The 25,240-nt window shown below is 42.3% G+C and overlaps 1 protein-coding gene across 2 annotated transcripts; it reads left to right on the top strand.

Moving 5' to 3' along the window:
- The first annotated feature begins 3,142 nt into the window (after window positions 1-3,142).
- Window positions 3,143-23,612, top strand: SUMO1 (small ubiquitin like modifier 1). 2 transcript variants are annotated; one of them, XM_075831211.1, is made up of 5 exons: window positions 3,143-3,285; window positions 18,207-18,284; window positions 20,283-20,360; window positions 21,769-21,840; window positions 23,002-23,612. In XM_075831211.1, the coding sequence occupies exons 1-5, from the start codon at window positions 3,265-3,267 to the stop codon at window positions 23,068-23,070; spliced, it is 318 nt and encodes a 105-aa protein (XP_075687326.1). In that variant the 5' UTR covers window positions 3,143-3,264; the 3' UTR covers window positions 23,071-23,612. The 2 variants fall into 2 exon arrangements, with proteins under 2 accessions (XP_075687326.1, XP_075687327.1); XM_075831212.1 differs by having other exon boundaries at window positions 3,146-3,276.
- The last annotated feature ends 1,628 nt before the right edge of the window (window positions 23,613-25,240 follow it).

The raw sequence follows: 25,240 nt of genomic DNA, 5'->3' as shown, positions 1-25,240 counted from the left end.
TTGTTTCCAAAATGGGGTCACTTCTGGGGGGGATCCACTGTTTTGGTCCCACAGGGACTTTGCAAATGCAACATAGCGACCAGAAACCAAATGCAGCAAAATCTGTACACCAAAAGCAAATGGCGCTCCTTCCCTTCTGAGCCCTGCCGTGTGCCCAAACAGCATTTTACGACCACGTGTGGGGTATTGCCGTAATCCAGAGAAGTTGCTTTACAAGCGTTGGGGTTCTTTTTTTCCTTTATTTGTTGAGAAAATTAAAAATTTGGAGCTAAAGCTATGTCTTATTGAAGAAAAAGGATTTTTTTATTTTCACTGCCCAATTCTAATAAAATCTATGAAACACCTGTGGGGGCAAAATGCTCACTACACCCCTAGATGGATTCCTCAAGGGGTGTAGTTTTCTCAATGGAGTCACTTTTTTGGCGTTTTCACTGTTTTGGTACCTCAGGGGCTTTGCAAATGTGACATGGCCTCCACAAACCATTCCTGCTAAATTTGAGCTCCAAAAGCCAAATGGCGCTCTTTCCCTTCTAAGCTCTGCCGTGTGTCCAAACATCCGTTTATAACCACATGTGGGGTATTGTTTTACTCGGGAGAAATTGCTTTACAAATGTTGTGGTGCTTTTTCTCCTTTAGTCCTCGTGGAAATTAGAAAAAATTAGCTAAACCTACATAATCTTTGAAAGAGTGACGATTTTTATTTTCACGGCCTACTTCCAATAATTTCTGCAAAAAACCTGCGGGGTCAAAATGCTCACTATACCCCTAGATAATTTCCTCAAGGGGTGTAGTTTCCAAAATGGGGTCACTTTTGGTGGATTTCCACTGTTTTGGCACCGAAAGAGCCCTTGAAACCTGACATGGAGCCTAAAATATTTTCTAATAAAAAGGAGGCCCAAAATCCACCAGGTGCTCCTTTGCTTCTGAGGCCGGTGCTTCAGTCTATTACCACACTAGGGCCACATGTGGGATATTTCTAAAAACTGCAGAATCTGGGCAATAAATATTGAGTTGCGTTTCTCTGGTAAAAACTTCTGTGTTACAAAAAAAATAGAATAAAAATGAATTTCTGCAAAAAAAAAATGAAATTTGAAAATTTCACCTCTACGTTGCTTTAATTCCTGTGAAACGTTTAAAGGGTTAAGAAACTTTCTAAATGCTGTTTTGAATACTTTGAGGGGTGAAGATTTTAAAATGGGGTGACTTTTTGGCGGTTTCTAATATATAAGGCCCTAAAAGCCGTTTCACAACTGAACTGGCCCCTGTAAAAATAGCCTTTTGAAATTTTCTTGAAAATGTGAGAAATTGCTGCTAAAGTTCTAAGCCTTGTAACGTCCTAGAAAAATAAAAGGATGTTCAAAAAACGATGCCAATCTAAAGTAGACATATGGGGGATGTTAATTAGCAACAATTTTGTGTGGTATAACTGCCTGTCTTACAAGCAGATACATTTACATTTAGAAAAATGCAAATTTTTGCAATTTTTCACCAAATTTTGGTGTTTTTCACTGGTAAATATTGAATTTATCGACCACATTTTTCCACTATCATAAAGTCCAATGTGTCACGAGAAAACAATCTCAGAATCACTTTGATAGGTAAAAGCGTTCCGGAGTTATTACCACATAAAGTGAAATATGTCAGATTTGAAAAAATGGGTCTGGTCCTGAAGGCCAAAATGAGCTTGGTCCTGAAGGGGTTAAAGAAACTCTGTCACCACATTATAAGTGGCCTATCTCCTACATAAGGAGATGGGCGCTGTAATGTAGGTGACAGCAGTGCTTTTTATTTAGAAAAACGATCTATTTTAAGCCACTTTACTAGCGATTTTTAGCTTTATGCTAATGAGTTTCTTAATGCCCAAGTGGGCGTTTTTTCTTTCGACCAAGTGGGCGTTGTATAGAGTGTATGACGCTGACCAATCAGTGACCAGTCAGCGTCATAAACTTCTCTCCATTCATTTACACATAAGCATCGCGTTCTTACTAGAACACGATGTGCAGCCACATACACCAAGTGTCCTGATAATGAATATACATGACCTCCAGCCAGGACGTCATGTGTATTCAGAATCCTGACACTTCTGAATCTTTTCTGTGAGATTCCAGCAAGCCACGCGTAATCTCGCGAGATTACGAGGTAAACGAGATTTTTGGTTCCCTTGCTGGAAATCTCACAGAAAAGATTCAGAAGTGTCAGGATTCTGAATACACATGACGTCCTGGCTGGAGGTAATGTATATTCATTATCAGGACACTTGATTAACGTTAATCTCTGTGTATGTGGCTGCAGATCGTGTTCTAGTAAGAACGCGATGCTGCTGTGTAAATGAATGGAGAGAAGTGCAGGACGCTGATTGGTCAGCGTCATACACTCCTCTGTACAACGCCCACTTGGTCGAAAGTAAAAACACGCCCACTTGGGTATTAAGAAACTCATTAGCATAAACCAAAATCGCTAATAAAGTGGTAAAAATAGATCGTTTTTTTAAAATAAAAAGCACTGCTGCCACCTACATTATAGCGCCGATCTCCTTATGTAGGAGATACGGCACTTATAATGTGGTGACAGAGCCTCTTTAATTAGCAACAATTTTGTGTGGTATAACTGCTTAACTTACAAGCAGAAACATTTACATTTAAAAAAATGCAAGTTTTTGAAATTTTTCACTACACTGGTGTTTTTCCACATTAAATACTAAATGTACCAAGCAAATTTTAACAGTGACATAAAGTCCAATGCGTCATGAGAAAACAATCTCAGAATCGCTTGGATAGGTAAAAGCATCCATGTCAAAAAATGAGGCTCAGTCAGGATGGTCAAAAGTGGCCAAAGCGGGAAAGTGTTAATAAACATGGGAAGGGTAAAAAATTAATAATAATAAACATGAAGGGCATGAAGGGCATGAAGGGCATGAAGAACAGCAGCGCGTCGCCGCCAGCCACACTTCGTTCTTCTTTGTGCACTATGCAGCAGTTCACAAGATTTCCTTGCTCGTCCTCTGCTCTCTACGCGCTCTGGAAGAAGTAGGAAAGCAGTCGTGTGCGCGCAGAGGCATGTGACCTCATCACGTCAGACTCAGAAGCTTATACACTGTAGCCTATCAGCCCTCGCGTACGTCATTCTACGTGGGCGTGCCAGCATTACCGGAAGTGACGTTATCAGACAGGAACTCTCGCCGCGTTTGAGGCTCCAGTGCTGTTATTGTGCCCGGAGGAAAGAGCGGTTGCAGTACAGGACGTTCACCGGGGGACAGTAGACAGCATGTCTGACCAGGTGACAGAGGCTAGTGACTAGTTGTTTCCTCTTTGTTTGTATGATGTTACGTACAGGCGTTAGGGCTTGTGAGATGCGGAGGAGCTGGGGGCGAGCGTTGCGCTAGTGATGGGACATGCGCAGGTGTCGCTGTGTTTGCAGCTTGGCTTGTTTATGTACTTATGTAAGCGTGTGTGCGGCGTGTACATGCGCTGTTATGTGAGCTCCGGCTGGCTGCACACTGTACCTAGAGCAGTGCTAGCTCCGGCCTATATAACCCTGTTATACACTGTGCTGTATGTAGAGGCCTCTGCTAGCTACACAATGTTTATATCCGCGCTTCAGGCCGCATGCTGAGCGATAGACCAGGATGAAGAAGTCACTCAGACCGAATAGTAGAAGGGGAACCCTTCTCATACATTATAAATGATATTGTATATAATGTTTTCCTTTCCTGCCAGGCTGGATTTCAACTCCCCGGTAGAAACGCTAATGACGTATTAGTTGTCACCCGGCTTTCCCAGAAAATACTAGCTAAAAAATGGTTTAGTGGAGCCCTTAAAGGACTAACCTAATACGAGTTGAGACTTTACATATCCTCGGAATATGCCATAAATGGCCTTTTTAGATGTGAATCCCACCTCTGGGACCTGCACCTACAGAAAGGGGATCCTACAGCCAGGTGGAAAAGCAGTGGAGAGGTGACCAGTATTATGGAAACCATAATTCCCATACAAGTGAATGGGAGTTGTGGAAATGGCGTAGCTTGCTGTACTACGCGGTTTACCATTCTATTCTATGGTCGTTATGGAAGCTGCGTCGCACAGGGAGCTCGGTGGTTTCTGTCATCCCAGCCATCTCTCCACTGTTACTCTGACTGGGTGCAGCGGCTGCCCAACGTGGTGGGACGGGTTGGGCGACCCCTATGTTCTGGGGATAGGTGTGGGTTCTGCATCTATCAGCTATGCCATGGGAACACATCTTTGAAGCAACTGTCCGATCCCATTAGTGGACAGCTGTTGTGCGCCCCCAATATGATTGTAAATCAAATGCTCTGTTCATAGAAGTAGATATGAACAGGCAGGGCTGCAATGTAAATGTGGCTGTATTGAAGGGGTGTTCTTTCTCTTAGAAGTAATGGCATATTACTAGCGTATGGCATCACTTTCTAATACGCAGGATGAAGCAGCCGCTGTGCAGGGTAAATGCCACCCGGACCTTGGTCTCCTTTGTTCTCTGGATCATAGCCTGATGCGCTATAACATTCTAAGATGGGAATACCCCCTTAACGTATGCCCTTCCAAATACAGAACTAATATGTACATGAAGTTGGCTCATTTACAGGAGACCCAAGGGGAAATCTCTAACAGCCCGATTTTTGTCTTGTCGGATCGTGTCGAAAATCTGATTGTCTGTGTCAGATTTTTTTCTGCACTAGAGCAACCCTTAATATTAAATGGATATTTTCACAATAAAAATTTGGGGAATATCCATAGGATATGAGAAGTCAGAAACATGGGGTGTCCCAATGGTGGACGCACGCTTGGTTGTTTTAGATATTATATATTTTAATGGAGAGTACCTGCGCACGTGCACTGCCTACTCTGCCCTGCTTCTCCCCTTTTGTAGCTGGGGTCTGCAAGACTTTAACCTCTTAGTGACCACCAATACGCCTTTTCACGTGAGTCACTAATGGGCTTTAGGCTAGGCTGACGCCTTTTCACGTCAGCCTAGTCTAAGTCCTGCACGGGTCTCCCGTGCAGGCAGGAGCCGGGGCTCTGCTGTCTGACAGCTGAGCTCCTGCTCCAACGCCCGCGATCGAAGTTTACTTCAATCGCGGCCGTTTAACCCGTTAAATGCCGCCGTCAATAGCGACCGCGGCATTTAACTTTGTTTACAAAGGGAGTGCGCTCCCTCTGTCACCCATCGGCGGCCCGCGAATGCAATCGCAAGTCTCCGATGGGGTGTCATGGCAGCCGGGGGCTTGATAAAAGCCCCCGGTCTGCCCTGGACATATGCCTGTTAGGACGCGCCGGAGGCACGTCCTAACAGATTGCCTGTCAGATTTACACTGACAGGCAATAATGCTCTGGTATACGAAGTATACCAAAGCATTATAGCAGCGATCGGAACATCGCACAGTAAAGTCCCCTAGTGGGACTAATAAAATAAGTCATCAAAGTGAAATAAAGATTATTACTAAAAAGTACAGTAAAAAAATTAAAAAAATCATTTTTTTCCATAAAAAGTGGTTTTATTTAGTAAAAGTACACATATATGGTATCGCCGCGACCGTAATGACTCCATTAATAAAGTTAATATGTCATTTAAACCGCAAGGTGACCGTAAAAAAAAACCGCAAAAAACCATGGCGAAATTGAATTTTTTTTCCATTGCCCCCCAAAAAAGTCATAATAAAAATGAATCAATAAGTCCCATGCACCCCAAAACAGTACCATTCAAAACTACGTCTTGTCCCGCAGAAAACAAGCCCAAAAAATCACTACATTGATGGAAAAATAAAAAAATGACGGCTCTTGCAAAGCGATGATGCAAAAACAAATAATTTTAGTTCAAAAATGTTTTCATTGTGCAAAAGTCGTAAAACATAAAAAAACCTCTACATATGTGGAATCGCCGTAATCGTACCGACCCATAGAATAAAGGTAACATGTTAATTACGTCGCACAGTGAACGGCGTCAATTTAAAAACGCATAGAACAATGGCGGAATTTCAGGTTTTTGTTATAATCCCCCCCCCCAAAAAGGTTAATAAAAGTTAATATAAAAATTATATGTACCCAAAAATTGTGCTATTAAAAAGCACAACTAATCCCGCAAAAAACAAGTCCTCATACAGCTATGTAGACGAAAAAATAAAAAGGTTATAGCTCTTTGAATGCGACTATAGAAAAACAAATAAAATAGCTTGGTCATTAAGGCCTAAAATGGGCTGGTCACTAAGGGGTTAAAGGCTATGTACACCTTTTGAAAACGTTTTGTTTTTTTGCATTTGTTTTTTTTATAAAACAGTGTTTGGTGCAACTTAGTAAATACTTTATTAAAAATTATTTTTACTTTGTCAGATACAACAGCTTTGTATCCTGAAAACAGAGCAGCTTCATTGTGCGCTGAAACCTGTATCGGTCAAGTCAGCGGCACTGACGAGTTCTGTGCCATCTGGTCAGGATCAAGCTGTTCTCGACCACATCTAAATTCATAACTTGGATGTGTTTGATAACTGGTGGGTCTACACGCAGGACTCGCTGTCACTGAACCCATCATTCAGGCTGACCTGATGTATTCAGGTTTCAGCACATGATACAGCTGCTGCGTATCCAGGATACAAAGATGTATCTGAAAAAGGTAAAAATAATGTTTAATAAAATAATTTCAAATTTGCACCAAACACACTGATAAAATGTTTACAAAGGTGTACGTAGCCTTTAACGACCGCCAACTGTCTTTTGACAGCAGGCGGTGCAGGTGCTTAGTCTACAGCGACGTCTTTTGGCGTCGCTGTAGAAGAGGCTGATGAGCGCTCATCCTCTGAGGAGCTGTAACTTACAGCTCCTGATCTTAGAAGGGCCTGCTGAGCACAGCTGGGGTCGGAACACATTTGGACCCCAGCTGTTTAACCCTTTGATCGCCACCGCAACATCAAAGGGAAATCCCCTCTTTGATCGTGTCATTGGAAACATGGTGACCTGATCAAAGAGCAGGGAATCCCTCTGCAGTCAGCCCTGGGGACCTACAAAGGACCCCAGGGCTGTCTATTCAGTGAGCCTGCTGTTGGGGCAGCACATAGTGTGCCCTAACAGCAGCCTGTGTCATAGTGAAACAGTGTAATGTATTAGCATACTGGAGTATGCTAATACATTATAAGTAAAAACTAAGGTTGTAAATAAAGCTATCCCTTAGTGGGATTAAAAAAAAAAAAAGTGACAAAAATAAATAAATAATAAAAGTCCCAAAAAGTCGTCATTTTGCGTAAAATATATTTTATTGCCTATACATTAAATAAAAACAAAAACACTACACATATTGGGTATCTAAACGACCGTAATAGCCTTAAAGAGGCTCTGTCACCAGATTTTGCAGCCCCTATCTGCTATTGCAGCAGATCGGCGCTGCAATGTAGATTACAGTAATGTTTTTATTTTAAAAAAACTAGCATTTTTGGCAAAGTTATGACCATTTTCGTATTTATGCAAATGAGGCTTGCAAAAGTACAACTGGGCGTGTTGAAAAGTAAAAGTACAACTGGGTGTGTATTATGTGCGTACATCGGGGCGTGTTTACTACTTTTACTAGCTGGGCGCTCTGATGAGAAGTATCATCCACTTCTCTTCACAACGCCCAGCTTCTGGCAGTGCAGACACAGCCGTGTTCTCAAGAGATCACGCTGTGTCGTCACTCACAGGTCCTGCATCGTGTCAGACGAGCGAGGACACCGGCACCAGATGATTCTGCAGCAGCATCGGCGTTTGCAGGTAAGTCGATGTAGCTACTTACCTGCTAACGCCGATGCTGCTGCAGAATCAACTGTAGCCTCTGGTGCCGACACGATGCAGGACCTGTGAGTGACGTCACAGATCTGCACTGCCAGAAGCTGGGCGTTCTGAAGAGAAGAGGATGTTACTTCTCATCAGAGCGCCCAGCTAGTAAAAGTAGTAAACACGCCCCGATGTACGCACATAATACACGCCCAGTTGTACTTTTACTTTTCAACACGCCCAGTTGTACTTTTGCAAGCCTCATTTGCATAAATACAAAAATGGTCATAACTTGGCCAAAAATGCTCGTTTTTTAAAAATAAAAACGTTACTGTAATCTACATTGCAGCGCCGATCTGCTGCAATAGCAGATAGGGGTTGCAAAATCTGGTGACAGAGCCTCTTTAACCCATGATAATTATATTGAACATTTAAGGCAGGTTATTTAGCGTAAAACATGAACGGGATAAAAAAAAAATAAGAAAAAATATGCCGATAATCGCTTTTTCGCGCCGTAAAAAAAAAATTTCCGACCTCCAAACGGTGGAAAAAAATAAAAATTTTCCCGCATAAGTCAAAGCCTCATACAGTCACGTCAATGAAAAAATAAAAAATGTATGGCTGCTGAAAGACAGAGGTAAAAACGGAAAAATGTAGCTGGTCATTAAGGCCTTTTCAGGCACGGTCATTAAGTGGTTAAGATGACAATGGACCTCCATTCTACCACTAGTGGAGGTTACACAGCATGGGTCCTACGGATCTGCCATAAGTGTTTATTGTTGTAGAGCACGTTTACATGTGGTTTCCAATAGTGTATGAAACAAATAATTTCTATTTTACTTCTCTTTAAATTTTGGGAGCAGTCACTAGGTCCCTGCCAACTGCTGTGTGAAGATGTGTCGTCTCAAGTCGTATCACGAAAAATCTTCAGCGACTTTAAAGGGCTTGTCCACCTTTGAAAAACAATTATGCAATACATTCTACATATGTAATGAAGTATCTTTGTAATATACATAACGTTTCAAAGGTGTAGATGTCTTCTACTACGGAGTAGTGTCACGTGACTGCCAGCATCGTAAGTCTTCTCTTCCACTGTTCTTCTTCATTCTATACTTCTGGGCGAGCTCCTCTTCCGGTCTTCTGCTCGAACAGTGCGTCATCTGTGATGTCCCTGTCGTGGACTCTTCCAATCGATGTCTTCGTGAACTTGCTCCTGCACTTTTCACATTTTTTTATTTTTTATTTTTACATTCACGCATGCGCAGTAAAAACAAAATGTATTGTGCCTGCGCATTAAAAGCAATCGATTTTTGCAGGTGAAATAAATTAGATTTTTACTGCGCAGGGACAATAAATCAACTTTTAATCCGTAGGAGCAATACATCTTATTCTACTGCGCATGCGTCATTGTTAAAAAAAAAAAAAAGTTGACACGCGCAAGTGCAAGTTCACGAAGACGACGATCGGAAGAGCCCACCACAGGGACGTCACAGGTGACGCACTGTTCAAGCAGAAGAGGAGCTCGTCCGGAAGTACAGAATGAAAAAGAACAGCAGAAGAGAATATTTACGATGCTGGCAGTCACGGGACACTACTTACCGTTTCAAAGATACTTCATTACATATGTATAATGTATTGCATAATTGTTTTTCAAAGGTGGACAACCCCCTTAAAGGGGTTTGCCAATACTTTTTTTTTTTTATTACAGCAATGCTTCTCAATTTATCTATTCATACCCCCTGAATATTATCTACATTTTTAATTTACCATTATTCTCTTGTTTACATTGATTGGTTTGTTTACCTCTGTGTGTTCGTTGTCTTGCTGTTCAGGTCATAGAGTACCCGGCATGCACTGCTTGTGTCCCAGCATGCAATGTGCTGGCAGCAGGGACTCCTCACGCCTACTACAGCCAGCTTTAAACCATCTCCGTTGGCATTTTACTGCTTTCATTAGATCAATGAGCGCTAACGATAAACCTACAACATATCAGTGCTGTACCAAACAACACTCTTTTACATATTTGTAAAAAAAAAACGTAATTTGATCCCAGAGACTGAGTCCCAGAGCAGCGCAAAGCGCTAGTATGGGCTCTGCTCTGGGACTCTGTGGAATCCCCTGCCATCGCTGTCCATATATGGACAGTGTTTGGAAACCCCTGCCGTCGCTGTCCATATATGGACAGTGTTTGGAAACCCCTGCCGTCGCTGTCCATATATGGACAGTGTTTGGAATCCCCTGCCGTCGCTGTCCATATATGGACAGTGTTTGGAATCCCCTGCCGTCGCTGTCCATATATGGACAGTGTGTGGAATCCCCTGCCGTCGCTGTCCATATATGGACAGTGTGTGGAATCCCCTGCCGTCGCTGTCCATATATGGACAGTGTTGGGGGCTTCCCCAGAGCCGGAGTCCCGGGCAGAGCGCTAGTATAGGCTCTGTTCCGGGACTCAGTGGAATTACCTAATCCCAGCACCGGAGTCCTTGTGATAGCGCTACTAGCAACTGGCTCCTGACACCTGATTTCTTCTGATAGTTTCCGGTCCGCTGCTAGGGGGAGAAAATTACGTGCAGGTGCTGTGATAGCGCAGGAGTGGGCATGCGTGGTAAACACAGCTAGTGTAGAAACCACACGCTCAGAGACTAGCAGTGTTTACCACTCCTGCTCAGGGACAAGCAGTGTTTCTCTACCCTAGCAGCAGACCGAAAACTATCAGAAGAAAGGGAGTATCCGGTCCACCACTTCCCTCAGTGTACAGTGGCATCAGGAATGATGTACCCGTACATTGAGCCAGCCGGAAAACGGAACTCTGGTCATGGACGGGCTAACGCCAGAAGTAAGGCTTTTGCTATTGGAGACGCATCACATGACCAGTGCTGGAATCGGGTGTTAGAAAATGAAATCAAAACGTAAGTATATTACAAATTACATTATTTTTATATGTGCAGTGAAATAGAAATTAGTTAATTGGTTCCGGAAAACCCCTTTAACAATAGTCGACAGATCAACACAGTGGCCAATGATTAGTTGCTGTATTCATGGCTTTTTGAAACAATTTTTAGTGACTGAAAGCGGCTGGATGACAGTTGGGGAATTTATTACTTGTTCTGTGTGTTTTTTTTGGTGAAAAGTTACAAATGGCACACAAGTTGCAATTTGCAAAAAAAACTGCGGTTTTTGTGCTGTTTAAGCCGATCACTGCAATTTTCTAAGAAGCGGTGAAGCTTAGCGGAAGGGGCGGGGGTGATCTAAGGTATGTAGTTTTACGCTCGACTCATGCAATGTTTCAACCCAACATATATATATTTTTTCAAGCATATGCTTGTAAAAAAAAATACCTATTTTGGGTTGAACTGTTCCGTGATTCGGTGAATAAATCTACACACCTTTTTCGCAAACTGAACGAGTGCTGCGGTTTCTTCCTCCTTTCTGTGACTATTTGCAATGGGCAACAAACTGCAGTTTTCTCTGTTTTACACTGTTTTGATAAATATGCCCTATAATGTAGTGATCCCTCCATCAAACCCTATAGACGTTTAAATATAGGGTTTGTAAACTGTCACCTATGCATATTCCATTCATGTTACGTGAGTTGAAAAAAGACACGTGTCCATCAAGTGCTACCTTTCGTGATCTATTATACGTCATTCATTGCTAGATTAGTTATAAGCCTCTATGCCATTTGTCATTTGATAAGTATCTAGCCTTTTTTTGAATGCTGTCATTGTCTTCACCATTACTAAGTCTTTGGTTAGGGTAGTCCATCGTTTAAAGGGGTTTTCTGGTGTCAGTCAAATTTTAAAAAGCATCCTAATAGTTTTCCTTAGTTACCCTAATGTCCTCCAAGTACCTTTTTCCACTTTTTGTCCTTCTGTTGGCTCCTCAGGCAGCCTGGTGCATTGTTTACATCCAGCACTTCATGTACACAACACATCCTGTGCTCTTTCCTACAAGACCCAGAGTCCTCTGAAGAGAGAAGCAACTTCCCAGACACTTCCTCTTGTGCTTCTCTTAGCTCCGCACATCGTGTAACCAGAGCCCAGTGCACGCTCAATTCCTGCGTCGGAGGCTGAGCATGCGTGGTATGATCTTAGTTCACTTACAACCACGCTTGCTACAGAACAGCAAGGAGTTTTTAGCCCTGCCCACAGTTTTTTTTTTTTTTTGCGTATCGTGAAATACAGATGATACACAAAAACAACACGGCTGTAACATAAATAAGAAACGGTTGTGGAAGGCACTTTGAGGCATTACGGACCCAAATCCGGACACTAGGATCTGTGGTTTGCAGCTTGATCATCGGTTGTGTGCGTTGGGCCTATATAAGACCACCACTCAGGGCTAGTTCACATCTGCTCTCTCTTTCCTATGTATTACTCCGTCATAGGAGCTAAACAACAAAAATACCGTAAGTGCCTGTTCTGTTGCGACAGACACCAATGTCATCTGACCTATTGACTGGTTCTGTGTGGTTTCCGTCAGTGTCCCTTGTTTTACCGGAAAATATAGCGCAGCATGCTGGGGCAATAAACACGGCAATGATCAGTTGATGAGCGAGCAAACGCTTGTTTGTCGGCTGATCATATAGATTCTGCAGCCTAAAGTATTATCGTTCTCGGCAGCGTCTCTCCCTGTGTAAATAGGTAGATGCGCTGCCGACATGAGGGAAATGTATGGGGACAAATCATTGTATTAACGCACGCTCGTCCCCATATGTAGCTCCTTGTGAAAGGTGTACATGAGCATCGATCAACGAGCTGTCTCATTGATCGGCTCTTCTTGTTCAATGTCCAAAATGGGCCAGTGTAAAGGGACCCTAAGGCAGGGGTCATCAACCTACGGCCTTCCAGCTGTTGTCGTGACATCCTTTGGCTGGAATAATAAAGCCTTTGGCTATCAGTGCGTTATGGGAGTTGTAGTTTCACAGCAGCTGGAGTGCTGAAAGTTGCTGATCCCTGGCCTGAGTCGTCTATTTTCCAAGCTGTAAGAGCATGATTTTTTTTAGCCTCTCTTTATATAAGAGATACCTCCCATCCCATTTAATAATGTAGTTGCCCGCCTAGAACCCTCTCCAGATCTCCTATATCTTTTTTACAATGTCTGGTATAGTGATTCCACATTAAAATGGTACTATTGCTCTGTGAAGGTGCGGGCGCACATCAGATTGAATGCTCCGTCTTGTAGGCTCTACTTTAGACCCTTGTTGCATTACAGAACGTTTTTTCATCATCTTTCTGCATGAGGAACCTGCTGATTCCACATTCTGGAAGCCGCTCGCTCCGTGCAGGGCTGAATCAGCAACACTGGTTCTAAAAGGACATTAAGACGCGTGAACAGACTGTTTAAAAGGGGCATTAGGAATCCCAATGCTGGTGAAAGAGAAGGGATAAGGAAACCATTCCTTTAACTGCCTATGGTCTGTCGCCTCAAATATTACTGAGATGACTGCAATTTTAACCTATTCCTACAAGTATCTAATGTTGACATTAATAAAACTTGGTCTTTTTCCCCTTTTTTAGTTTAGGTTTTTACATTGATTTCATGCCTAGAGGAGGTAAAAGATAGCGGTACTACATAGAAAACATTAAATGGCATAAATAATTATGTTCTAAAGCTGCATGTACGATCATCCTGCGCCAATTAACCAGAACAGAGGAAGCTGGGTCCTCAGATAGCCTGTGTTACCTTTGCTTGTGTACATTCTAGTACTCCACGTTTTTATCCTTTAGGGGTTAACAGAATAAGCAAATGTTATGCTTAAAGGGAATGTGTTGCCAGAAAAACATGATTTTTTTTTTTTTAATTAAACATTTAGTGTGTAGGTGATTAAACATTGTTCAAATTTTTTTTATTTTTTTCACGAGTCAGGAAATATTATAAATTAGATTCTAATTTATAATATTTCCCATTGCTGGTCACTAGATGGAGCTATTCCCAAAATTGCAGCATTGCAAAATTGGGTAAAAAGCCCTCGCTCTAGTGAGCTCTCAGCATCCCCCCCTCGTTTATCCTGGCTAATGCCGGGATAAACGAGGGGTTTGAACGGTCTAACCTCCTACACTGTGTGTCGCCATTTTTTGAGCTAACACACAGTGTAGTAGGTTTACATACAGTAGTAAACACACACAAACACGAACATACATTGAAATCTCTTACCTGCTCCTGCCGCCGCGGCTCCCTCCGGCCCGTCCGCTCCGTCTGCTGCCGCTGGTCCAAGTGCACAAGTCCGGAAGCCGCGACCGGAAGTAGTAATCTTAGTGTCCGACCGCGACTTCCGGTCCACAGGAAAATGGCGCCGGACGGCGCCAATTTCAAATTGGACTGTGTGGGAGCGGCGCATGCGCAGTTCCCACACAGACGGCGTACACAGAAGTGGATGGGACGGGAGCCGTTCACAGTCCCTATGGGACTGTGGCTGCCGTATTCCATGTCTGTATGTGTCGTTAATCGACACATACAGAAATGGAACAAAAAATGGCAGCCCCCATAGGGAAGAAAAAGTGTAAAAATAAGAAAAAGTAAAACACAAACACACAAATAAATATAAACGTTTTTAATAAAGCACTTACATCTTTAACATATGAAAAAAAAATTTGTGATGACACTGTTCCTTTAAACTTTCTCTTGTAAACTGTCAAAAGCTGATCTTGGAGACTGCAGCTGAGTTTGTTTGAAATATTACAAGAGTAACAGTATAGAGGTATACGTTTAAATTACTAAGATGTAAATATTCTGCCTGTATAAAGGTTTAAAATATTTATTTATTATCAAAATTATTAAAATTGGTAGGGCACGGAGTGCCAAAAGATCCAGGTACAGGCGTTGGCAACCAGATCAAGAGCGCAGACTGAATTGTATGTGAAAAAAAGGGAGAGACAATCAGCACACACCCATTCATGGATGCCTGATTGTATCAGAGGTGAATTGTCACATCAACCAGCTCAGAGTGCTTGGCAAATATTGATAAGATCTGATTGCCACAGATTAGTTAACAGCCACACTCCCAACGGGTTTCTGCACCTTGTAGGGGAGCGTCCTCAGGGGTACGAGTTGCCTGAATTATTAACGTACAGTTTTAGAAAGAGCCTGTCAGCTGATATTCAGCTGTTCGTTTTAGTTAACGGCGCATATGAGACATCTGATATTATTTTTATTTTTTTTACACTTTTACTAAATAAAACCACTTTTTATGGAAAAAAATGGTTTTATTTATTTTTTTACTGTACTTTTTATTAATAATCTTTATTTCACTTTGATGACTGATTTTATTAGTCCCACTAGGGGACTTTATTGTGCGATGTTCCGATCGCTGCTATAATGCTCTGGTATACTTCGTATACCAGAGCATTATTGCCTGTCAGTGTAAATCTGACAGGCAATCTGTTAGGACGTGCCTCCGGCGCGTCCTAACAGGAATATGTCCAGGGCAGACCTGGGGGCTTTTATCAAGCCCCCGGCTGCCATGACACCCCATCGGAGACCCGCGGTTTCATTCGCTGTCCGCCGATGGGTGACAGAGGGAGCGCACTCCCTCTGTAAACAAAGTTAAATGCCGCGGTCGCTATTGACGGCGGCATTTAACGGGTTAAACGGCCGCGATCGAAGTAAACTTGGATCGCGGGCGTTGGAGCAGGAGCTCAGCTGTCATCAGACAGCAGAGCCCCGGCTCCTGCCTTCACGGGAGACCCGTGCAGGACTTAGACTAGGTTGACGTGAAAAGGCGTCAGCCTAGCCTAAAGCCCATTAGTGACCGACGTAAAAAGGCGTATTAGTGGTCACTAAGGGGTTAAAGAGGTGGTCCCATCGCAATAGCACTTTTCTATATTCCCTACTAGATTCCACTAGAGTTTATCCCCCTTATCTTCTCTGAGCCAAAACCAGGAGCTGCTAATTAGCACCGATTCTTGCTTTGCTCGACCTGGTCCATCCATGTGCTACATAGACGTCCATTCACTTGAATGACTGACTGCATCCAATACAACATTTCTCCTGTAACAGACACTGCAGGGGGAATGAGCAGCCGACATTTGCTCCCCAAGGCAAAATCGGCTGTCAGGTGGTGTTCTCAGGAGCCAGTTCACCACACCGGCTCTCATTAATGGGGCTGTCTGTGATGAGACAAACCCTACATTGTGGGGGAGCACCATACTGGTAAATTGGCCGACTGTCCAAGATCTCTGTTCTATCTTTTTAGGACTGTAAATATTACAATTCTAATAGTTAATGAACATATTCTTTGAGTGGCTTTATTCTTTTATAGGCTGCATAAAAGATGTGTTCAGTAAACAAACTAGAATTTTGCGCGATCATGGGCCTGTATATATGGGCCTTAAACGTGTTTCCCCATGAGACATTTACAACATCCACAGGATAGGTCATAAATGTCAGATGCGGGTCCCACCTCTAGGACCCGCACCTATCTCCTATCTCTCGCATTCAACACTGCTTCCGTAACTGCCATTCACTACTATGGGAGTTACGGAAACAGCGTAGCTCAGCGAGCTACGCAGTTTAAGTAATGCCCGACTATATAACCTCTTTATTTGTCAGAATTCACCTAATACAGTCACAACACAGAGGCTGAATGGGGTTTAGGGGGCCCTGTTCTGGAGATAGGTGCAGGTCCCAGAGTTGGGACCCACATCTGTCTGACATGTATGACAGCCTGTGGATAGGTGATAAATGTCTCTCATGGGGGAAACCCCTTTTAAGGCTGCGTTCACATCTGTGTTGTGGCTTCCGTTCAAGTGTATCAGTCAGGGGACCACAAGAACAGAAGGTAACGTTTCTGTCAAACCCATTGGTTTCAATAGGTTTTATTTTTGCATCAGTTGGGCTCCGTTCCGTCAGGTTTTCGGGTTTTTTTTGACCGAAGAAATACCATAATCTGCTGTGCTATTGTTTCTATCAAAAATGACGGAAAGGAGCTTTCTGTCTTTTTTACATTGAAGTCCATGGAAGACGGACACACAGTTATGCATAACTTTGTATCAGTTATGCATTACGTTTAACGGATCAGTTTCTTTTCTGCACATACGCAGCCTAAGCCCTCGTTCACATCTGCGTCAGGGTCCCGTTCCGTCGGAGCTTAACATCAGAACGGGACCCTGACTGAAACAAATTGAAATCCGTCACCATTGAATTCAATGGTGATGCAAATGGAAAAATATGGTTTCCGTTTTGTTTCAATCAGGGTCCCGTTCTGACGGAAAGCTCTGACGGAACATTCGAACGGGACCCTGGCGCATATGTGAACGAAGCCTTAAAATGAAAGCAAGACAGATGCAAAGATAAAAACTGATCCCGTTCTAACAGATGACCAACTGAAAGAAAAGTCAGTTGTTTTGACTGATCCGGTAACTGATTAGTTAAAAAAAAAAAAAACTTTTACCTTCCGTTGCATTCAGTCTGGTATCAGTCTGTTTTGTTTTTTTTCTAATCTCAACGCATCCGCTAAAACGGAAGTCACAACGCAGATGTGAACGTAGCCTAAAACATCAACATGTGCAGCTCGCTTATGTGTATAATTATAATGCTTACGTAACGCTTTCCCGACGTATACTTACATCATAGCCAGGTAGGTGGAAGTATGGAGCGGACTCGCAGGCTGAACGCTCTCCATACAAAGCAGGTGTCGGCTGCATGTTAGAGCCAACACTTCACTGTAAGGAACAGATCCCGTTCGCTTATCCCCTTAGACGAAACCACTGGTTCAGTTATTCCCTTGTTCTGCTCCTCTGATGGAGCAGAACGGAGATGTGAATCTAGCCTTAGACTACTCCAGGTATTTCTCCTGGTATTCGTCTCTCCCTAATCTTTATAGCCGCATAGTACTTGGGAAGTATTTTATTTGTCTAAGGGTATGTTCACACGGCTTATTTACGGACGTAATTCGGGCGTTTTACGCCTCGATTTACGCCCGTAAATGCGGCTCGATAGCATTGGCAAACCTCTGCCCATTCATTAGAATGGGTCTTACGATGTTCTGTGCACACGGTCATTTTTTTTACGCGCCGCTGTCAAAAGGCGGCGCGTAAAAGACGCCCGCGTCAAAGAAGTGCCTGTCACTTCTTCAGACGTAATTGGAGCCGTTTTCCATTGACTCGATGGGAAAGCAGCTCCAATTACGTCCGTAATGGATGCAGCGAAATAGCGCCTCAACATGCCATGACGGCTGAAATTACGGATCTGTTTTCTCCTGAAATCAGCGCCGTAATTTCAGCCGTTACGGACGCTGCCGTGTGAACATACCCTTAGGCCTCGTGCACACAAATGGGTTTTTGCATCCGCAGTTCATACAGGCAAACGGAAGCCATAGCTTCCGTTTGTCTCAGTTTTGGAAGTTTTCAGTTTTTATTGATTTATTATTTTTTGGACTGTCAATGTTTACTGGGCTATTTTTTCCACTGTCTTTGTGTAGATGTTATTTTATAATTCTATCTTCTCATTTTGCAGGAAGCCAAACCATCCAGTGAGGACTTAGGAGATAAGAAGGAAGCAGGCGACTATATTAAACTGAAAGTAATTGGCCAGGTAAGTGGTGGTGTGGAAATTATGTCAGAGTGAAACTTAACATGAAAATTTATTTTTGTTGTGTGAACTGGTTCCTTTGGTTGTAACACATTGGGATATTAAGGCCCTTATACATGGGTCAATGATTTGACAAACGGGCGCTCATAAGAATGCTCATGATCATTGCCTTGTGTAAACAGGGCAACTAGCAGCCAATGAATGAGCAAATGATCGTTCATCAGCTAATCTGCTAATTTTTGCGGCCAATAAAATGGTCAAGAGTCTGCCAGCCCATTTCACTGTCTAAACAGAGAAATGTGCTGCCAACATGATGCTAGTGGTGTTGGGGTACACCCGAACGTAGCGTAAACACTGCAGAATTTCTAAACCGATTTTCCTTGCGGAAATTTCACAGTGCATTACGGTAGCAGAAAAGTGGATAAGGTTTGAACTATTCTTATCCACATGATGTGGAAAAAATCTATGGAAAAGTATGGAAATTTTACCTGTCATGCAGATACTCAATCTGCAGCATGTATGTTTTTATTGCAAAAACCCTGCAGAATTTCTGCACACAATACGAACTGCAAGGGTATGTTCACATGGGCTATCTTCAGCCGTTTTTCGGGCCATAAAATGCCCCGAAAAACTGCTAAAAATGCAGAAATGGGGCGTTTTTTATGTGGTCGTTTTTTAAAACTGCTGTGTAAAAAAAATAAAAAAATTCTCATTTGATAAACAGCTCCAAAAACGGCCGTAAAAAATGCAGCAGAAAACGCAAGTTGCCTAAAAAACGGCTGAAAATCAGAAGCGGCTTCCCCTTGAAAACAGCTCCGTATTTTCAGGCCTTTTTTATTAAACGTGTGAACATCGCCTAATTCTGTAGTGTTGACGCTACGTGTGGATCTACCCTTAGGATGAGGGCATTCCAACTTTTTTTTTTTTTTTTTTTTTTAGGTCCTTGTTTTAAAGGGTTGGCTTTTCACAGGCCAAAATCACAGCTGACTTTGCTTGGAGTAAAGTGGCCTTTTTTCCTTGCCGTAGCCACTACAGGGCAAATGTAATATTACAGGCTAATACACGCACGTACCAGGTCTGCCACAGTGAGACTGGTTTCCCATGTAGCATAAACTCTGCAGGATTCTGAGACGACATTGTGTGCGAAAATTCCGCAGTATTTACTGTAGCAGCAAAGTGGATGAGATTTAGAAAATCTAATGCCCACGCTGCGGAAGGAAAACGCAGGGTAAACGTTAATAAACTGACGTGCGGTGCGGAGGTTAAATCCGCAGCATGTCAATTTATGCTGCGTTTTCTGTTGCGTTTTTTTTCATTTATTTTTTTTTATTCAGTGGGAATGCAAAACCCGCAACAAAATGAAATGTTGCGACTGTTGCGGAGGAATCACAGCGATTCTGCCGCAAAAAATCGCAAGTAAGAGAAGAAAAAAATTATGCTTACCCAGAAATCCCTGGTTCTTCAGTCCAGCCTCCTAGGATGACGTTTCATCCCATGTGACTGCTGCAGCCAATCACAACGTTCACATGGCCTGCAACGTCCTCTTTGGAGGCTGGATTACGCACAGAAGAGAGGGAGTGGGTAAGTATAAACTTTATAATTTTTTAATTTTTTTTTTCACCAATGCATTCCACAACAGAAATTCCACCTGAAAAAACAGACCAGAGTGCGGTTTTACGGACGCAATGGGCTGCGTGTTCCAGGTCGGATATGCTGCGTAGTTTTTACGTGACGTATCCGACCTGTGGGAACATGGCCTTAGAGAGCTTCTTGTTGGCAGATCTCCACTCTGGCCTATAGAGGGGATGAAGCAAACACTTTATTCACTTCTTGTTGTTACTTGGTAATTTTGTGTTAAGAAGACATTTATACAGCCATGATGAAGATAGCATATTCACAAATAGGCAGGTGATGGCTTCTCCAAACTTTAAAAAAACAAAAACAATGAGTCCTCTTATACACTTGAACTGATATTGCACCATCCCTTTTTTATTTTTTTAGGACAGCAGTGAAATTCATTTTAAGGTAAAGATGACGACGCACCTGAAAAAGCTGAAAGAGTCCTACTGTCAGAGACAGGTAAATGAAACTAGATTTATCAGCAGGAGAAATGTCACGTTTCACCAGTACTGAGTTTTCAATTATAATATGCGGTGACCCTGAGAAACTGAGGTAAGGTTTACTCCTTGGGCTGCCAAGTCGGATCTGACACTTGATAAATTGTTGGGACCCTTTGAAACCCGACACAATGCGTTGTCAGCCTTGGTTATTGGTGAAGTTTGGAAAAAACATATTCCCAGCTGTATTTGACAGTAATCGGTGTGTTTCAAATGTTAGTTTAAGCCAGTTGTGCCGACTTCTACACAGTAGTGGGAATTTTATATTCTCAAACGTTTGTGTTCCTGATCCCACCCTTTTCTGGTGGAATGCTCATTTGCAAATCAAAGCGATACTCTTGATCCTCCACCATTAGGGTCTATTCACATCCGCGTTCAGGTTCCGTTCATCCTTTCCATCAGAGGAACAGATGAACGGAAACTATGGCTTCTGTTTGCAATACCTTTGATTTCAATGGTAATGCTTCTGTTCAGCATGTTTCTATTTTTTTTCACGGAAATCATAGCGTAGTCTGCTGCAGTTTTGCTTCCGTGACATAAAAACCCAGAAACCTAGTGAACGGAGGCAAACGGAAAGCATCTGAAACAAAAGAATTACCATTGAAATCAATGGTAATTCTAACGGAAGCGAAGCTTTCCGTTTTGGTCTCTCGTTCGCTGCTTCCTCTGATGGAAGAGTCCTAAGCGTATACTAACGGTAGTGTGAAAGGAGCCTTAATAGCATTCGTATATCTGATCGATCATTTTGACCTAAATATCTGGCAGGCATTACTTTCCCAACAGTTAACGTTCAAAGCTGATTTATTTTGACACCCTTCCTTTAACTGGACATTTTCTTCCGTAGTCGAGAACCTGACCTCACTGAGGTTTAAAATAAAAATAAAAAAAAGATATAAGAAATATACATAGCAATCAACAATCCAGTGCTAGTGACCGGTGGCCATATTGCCGCCTCCTCAGAAAATGTAGTTGCAACCTTATTTGCATATGTTCAGTCATGGACACCGCCCCCATATTTTTTTTTTTTTTTTAAATCTTTATTAAAGTGCATTTATTTTATAAAATTGCTCCAAATTCAGTGCGCAATTTAATAAATACATCTTATGCCAATACTTCGACATAGAACATGTATGAATGTTGTCCCGTTCGTTTCCATTCAGAAATAGTTACTTATTATTTCTGTTCAGTTTTGAGGTTCCAGTCTTCAAGTTTATGATTTCTAAAATTAGTAAAGTAACAATCGTTATAATATCAATGTGGTGTAAGAGAACGAAAATTGAAAAGAATGACAAGTAATAGTTAAAAAAAAAATGACATTGATGTTTGTCATGAAATGTTTTTTGAACTATTTTTATTTTTGTCATTTTTAGGGTGTTCCTATGAACTCCCTAAGGTTTCTCTTTGAAGGGCAGAGGATTGCAGATCACCAGACCCCTAAAGAGGTTCGTAATGAGGATACATGTTGTCCAGTCTGTAAAGTTACAGACAAAGTTAAAGTACTAGTCTTTTAGTGCAATGATAACTGGAGCTGATTCTTCATATAATTGACCATAGCTAGCAGATGTACTCAGTGTCAACTTTGCATTGGGTTATATCTCTCATGTTCTATAGACAGATTTGTCTGCAAATTGCATGTGCCAGTACACATTGTAGTCTTACATTTTCATGTTTGTCCCTAATTTAATAAAGGTATTTCATTTATTGTACTATCCTATTCTTTTAGTTAGTAAGTTGTTGGGAAAAAATGGGTTCCTATTGCCTTGGCAATTTTTCTATATATTTTTCTTTTACCCGCTAACTACCAATCTATCAAAAATACTACCAAAAATCTATCCAATTTTTGTAAAGCAATATGAGGGTGTATGCACCCTCATAGTAAAAAAGCTGTCAATCACGCTTTGTGGGCAAAGGAATACGGAGCTATCTCCGAGCTCAGCATTCCCACCCCGATCCTATCCTGCCTTCTGATAGGGTCACATAGAGCCTAGGTTCTCAACCTGTGGTACATTCCATGTTTCTGGGGGGTGCTCGCAGTGTCGTCATGCTGTGCTATTAATGTGCAGCATAGTGTATAGTCTTAAGAATTACTATGATGTAATTTACTCAAGTAGGGGGTACCGTGCGTAGAAACGTCAAGAATAACTGACAGAGGACCTGTCCGGGACTCTTCGAATTATAATTCTTTATGTTCATGTTCTTATTGGATCCCTTTTCTTTTAATGTGGTGAACCTGAACTTTAGCTGAAGAGATTACCCGGATGGAAGAAATATATGAAGGTCTTCTGTATTGTGCAAACTTTTCAGATTTTTTTTATTTTTTTTTTCACCTGTCATTTTGAGTAAGGTAGCCCCTTCTGAAGAGGACCATAGACCTGGGATAATGTCACAATTGCACGCTATGGGTTGAATTTTCCTCTGACCGGCTTCTCAAAATGTGCATGTTATTTTTAATAGAGGAGAGAAGTGGCGAGTTATTACCATTTCCCCAGGTGGAAGATATATTTAGTTCTCTGATATCTGTTGCTTTGAAATGAAGAGACTTATGAGTTTTGATTGTCTGCAATATTCGTTTTTCTTACCTTTTTCAACTTCTTTCCTAACAGCTGGGCATGGAGGAAGAAGACGTTATTGAGGTTTATCAGGAACAGACTGGGGGTCATTCGTTGATTTAACATTTTAGTTATTTTTAATTTGGAAAATCTTTTGACATTCTGGATTTATTTTATTTTTTATTTTGTAATAAGTTGTTTACCTCCCCCCGCCGTAAGGGTTAATTTCTTGTTGTAATCCACTTGCTGTCCTCACCTTAACATCGCATCATTTCAGCAGCCACACTATGTACCAAGATGAGCAGCATCTGCACACTTCACCAGTTCAAGCCTTTTTGTCACCTCTGCCTCTGGACTATGAGGATCCAGCTTTGGAGTCTACATGGTAACTTTGACAAGAGGAGAGCACTTACTGGGGACTCTGCTTCATATTAAAGTTGAATAACCTTGGCACCATAAGTTCATTGTTCCAGCGCCTGCCTAGAAGAGTTAGGAGTTGTGTTTTAGAAGTGGTCATGCTACAAAAACCTTATGTATAGAGAAAATGTATGTTGTATCTTTTATTTTTGTGGGGCATGGGTTTTAAAAAAATAGGAAAAGAAAAAAAAAAGCATTATCTGTATTGGCTTAATTGAAGTAATATTAAAAAAAGAAGAAACATTTGTAAAATCAGAGATCATATTTGTCTTTGTTGTGAACATTTTAAAGACTATTATTGTAAGGACTTGTATTAATGCTGCTATATTTATATTCCACGCTCCTGTTTTTGTAAGTGTAGAGTAGGTTATAGTTGTCGGCATTTATAGCTTTGCTTTACAGTCACACGCTGTCCTGCACTTGGTCCTAACGGTGGTAATTTGCTGTAGCAGCCAGATGTTATACTATAGTGCAGGGATACTCCACTATTTTTAATGAAGGTCTATTTACCGGAGTCTGCTGTCAGGTGAAGTTCGGAGCTAAACACCAAGTAAGGCCACAAGCACACATCCGTTGCCATATATACAGTCACGAATCTGCAAAACATCAACGACACACGGATGGCTTCCATGTTCAGTCTGTTTTAACGGACCAAATGAATAGAGAGGCTGATCCGCAAAAAAAAACGGACCGGAAGAGGGCCTGTTCCATTTTTGGCCGCATGGTTCCGTTAAAAAAAAAAAAAAAAAAAAAAAAAAAGTGTGCATGGCCCCATAGAAATGAATGGGTCAGTGTGCTCTCTTAAACAACTGATAGCACGCTGAAGCATTTCACTGAAGTGTGCTTGAGGCCTTAGACTGTATTCATACGGGTCAGATTTGCTATAGTTATCCCGACACGTGGATCTGCATCAGAAATCGGAGGCTTATCTGCCACAGTGTCCCTTAGAGAGTGCCACACCTTTCCCCCTGTAGATAGTGGCACACACAGTGCCCTTTCTAGATAGTTGCCATTCATTCCCCCTTGTAGACAATGTCACACAATGCCCCTTTTAGATAGTGCCCTACAGTTCTCTTTAAAATAGTGCCACCATAAAAACATAGTGCCCTCCAAACAAAAAAAATAAAAATTGTACTCCCCTATCTCTGTACCGTGACAAATGGAGCTCCACAGCCTCAGCCATGTTAGGCCTGCTGCCTATGAGACGCCGAGACTGGATCCTTGCATAGGCGAAGCAGTGACGTCCTCACGCAGGGTTCCTGTTCGTCTTATAGGCTGCAAGCCTAACGTGGCCTGTAGCCTAGCGGATGGCGGAGCAGGGAGCTAATGGCTTTCTGTTCTGCCATTGTATTCAAATGTATTTGCGTCTTGAGGTCGCAGATACAATTGAATGTGGCAATCGCCCAGCGACTCCACAAGTCCAGACAACTGGCGTCCGATTGCGTTCCGCCAGTTAAGGACCCCCCGCTCCACGTTCTCTAGTAGGCCACAGGGCTTAAACAGCCTCTGGCCTACAAGAGTAAACTGCGGGGCAGGGAGCCAATGGCTCTCTGCTCCTCCTGCCGGAGAGAAGCATCTCTGGGCCCACTGGAAGATCCACATATCCAGTATCGACGAGATGTATGGTTACCTAACGTCTGAGCTATCTCTTTCACTCCCATGGTTTACACCTTCCATACACTGTCCAGCAGCCATACTTGTTACATGCCAACTCCATGCAGTGACCCTAGGGTTGAAAATGTTTAAGTAATATCCATTATAGATGAGACTCCCCTGGAAATGATAGTCTGAGATAGGGCTGGGCAATTAATCAAAATCTCAATACAGTGCAAATAATCGATGTCCTCTTGCAAATTTTGGTTTTAGCAATTATTTT

The sequence above is a fragment of the Rhinoderma darwinii genome, chromosome 6 (genome assembly GCF_050947455.1).
Source record: "Rhinoderma darwinii isolate aRhiDar2 chromosome 6, aRhiDar2.hap1, whole genome shotgun sequence".
Classification (NCBI taxonomy): domain Eukaryota; kingdom Metazoa; phylum Chordata; class Amphibia; order Anura; family Rhinodermatidae; genus Rhinoderma; species Rhinoderma darwinii.
This window is presented reverse-complemented; position numbering and strand designations above follow the sequence as displayed.

Excerpts from the sequence above, each read along its gene's own strand:
- SUMO1 (XM_075831211.1), top strand. The coding sequence starts at position 3,265 with ATGTCTGACCAGGTGACAGAG. Across the intron at positions 18,285-20,282 it reads AACTGAAAGTAATTGGCCAG|GACAGCAGTGAAATTCATTT; the intron begins GTAAGTGGTGGT and ends TTATTTTTTTAG. Across the intron at positions 21,841-23,001 it reads ATCACCAGACCCCTAAAGAG|CTGGGCATGGAGGAAGAAGA; the intron begins GTTCGTAATGAG and ends CTTTCCTAACAG.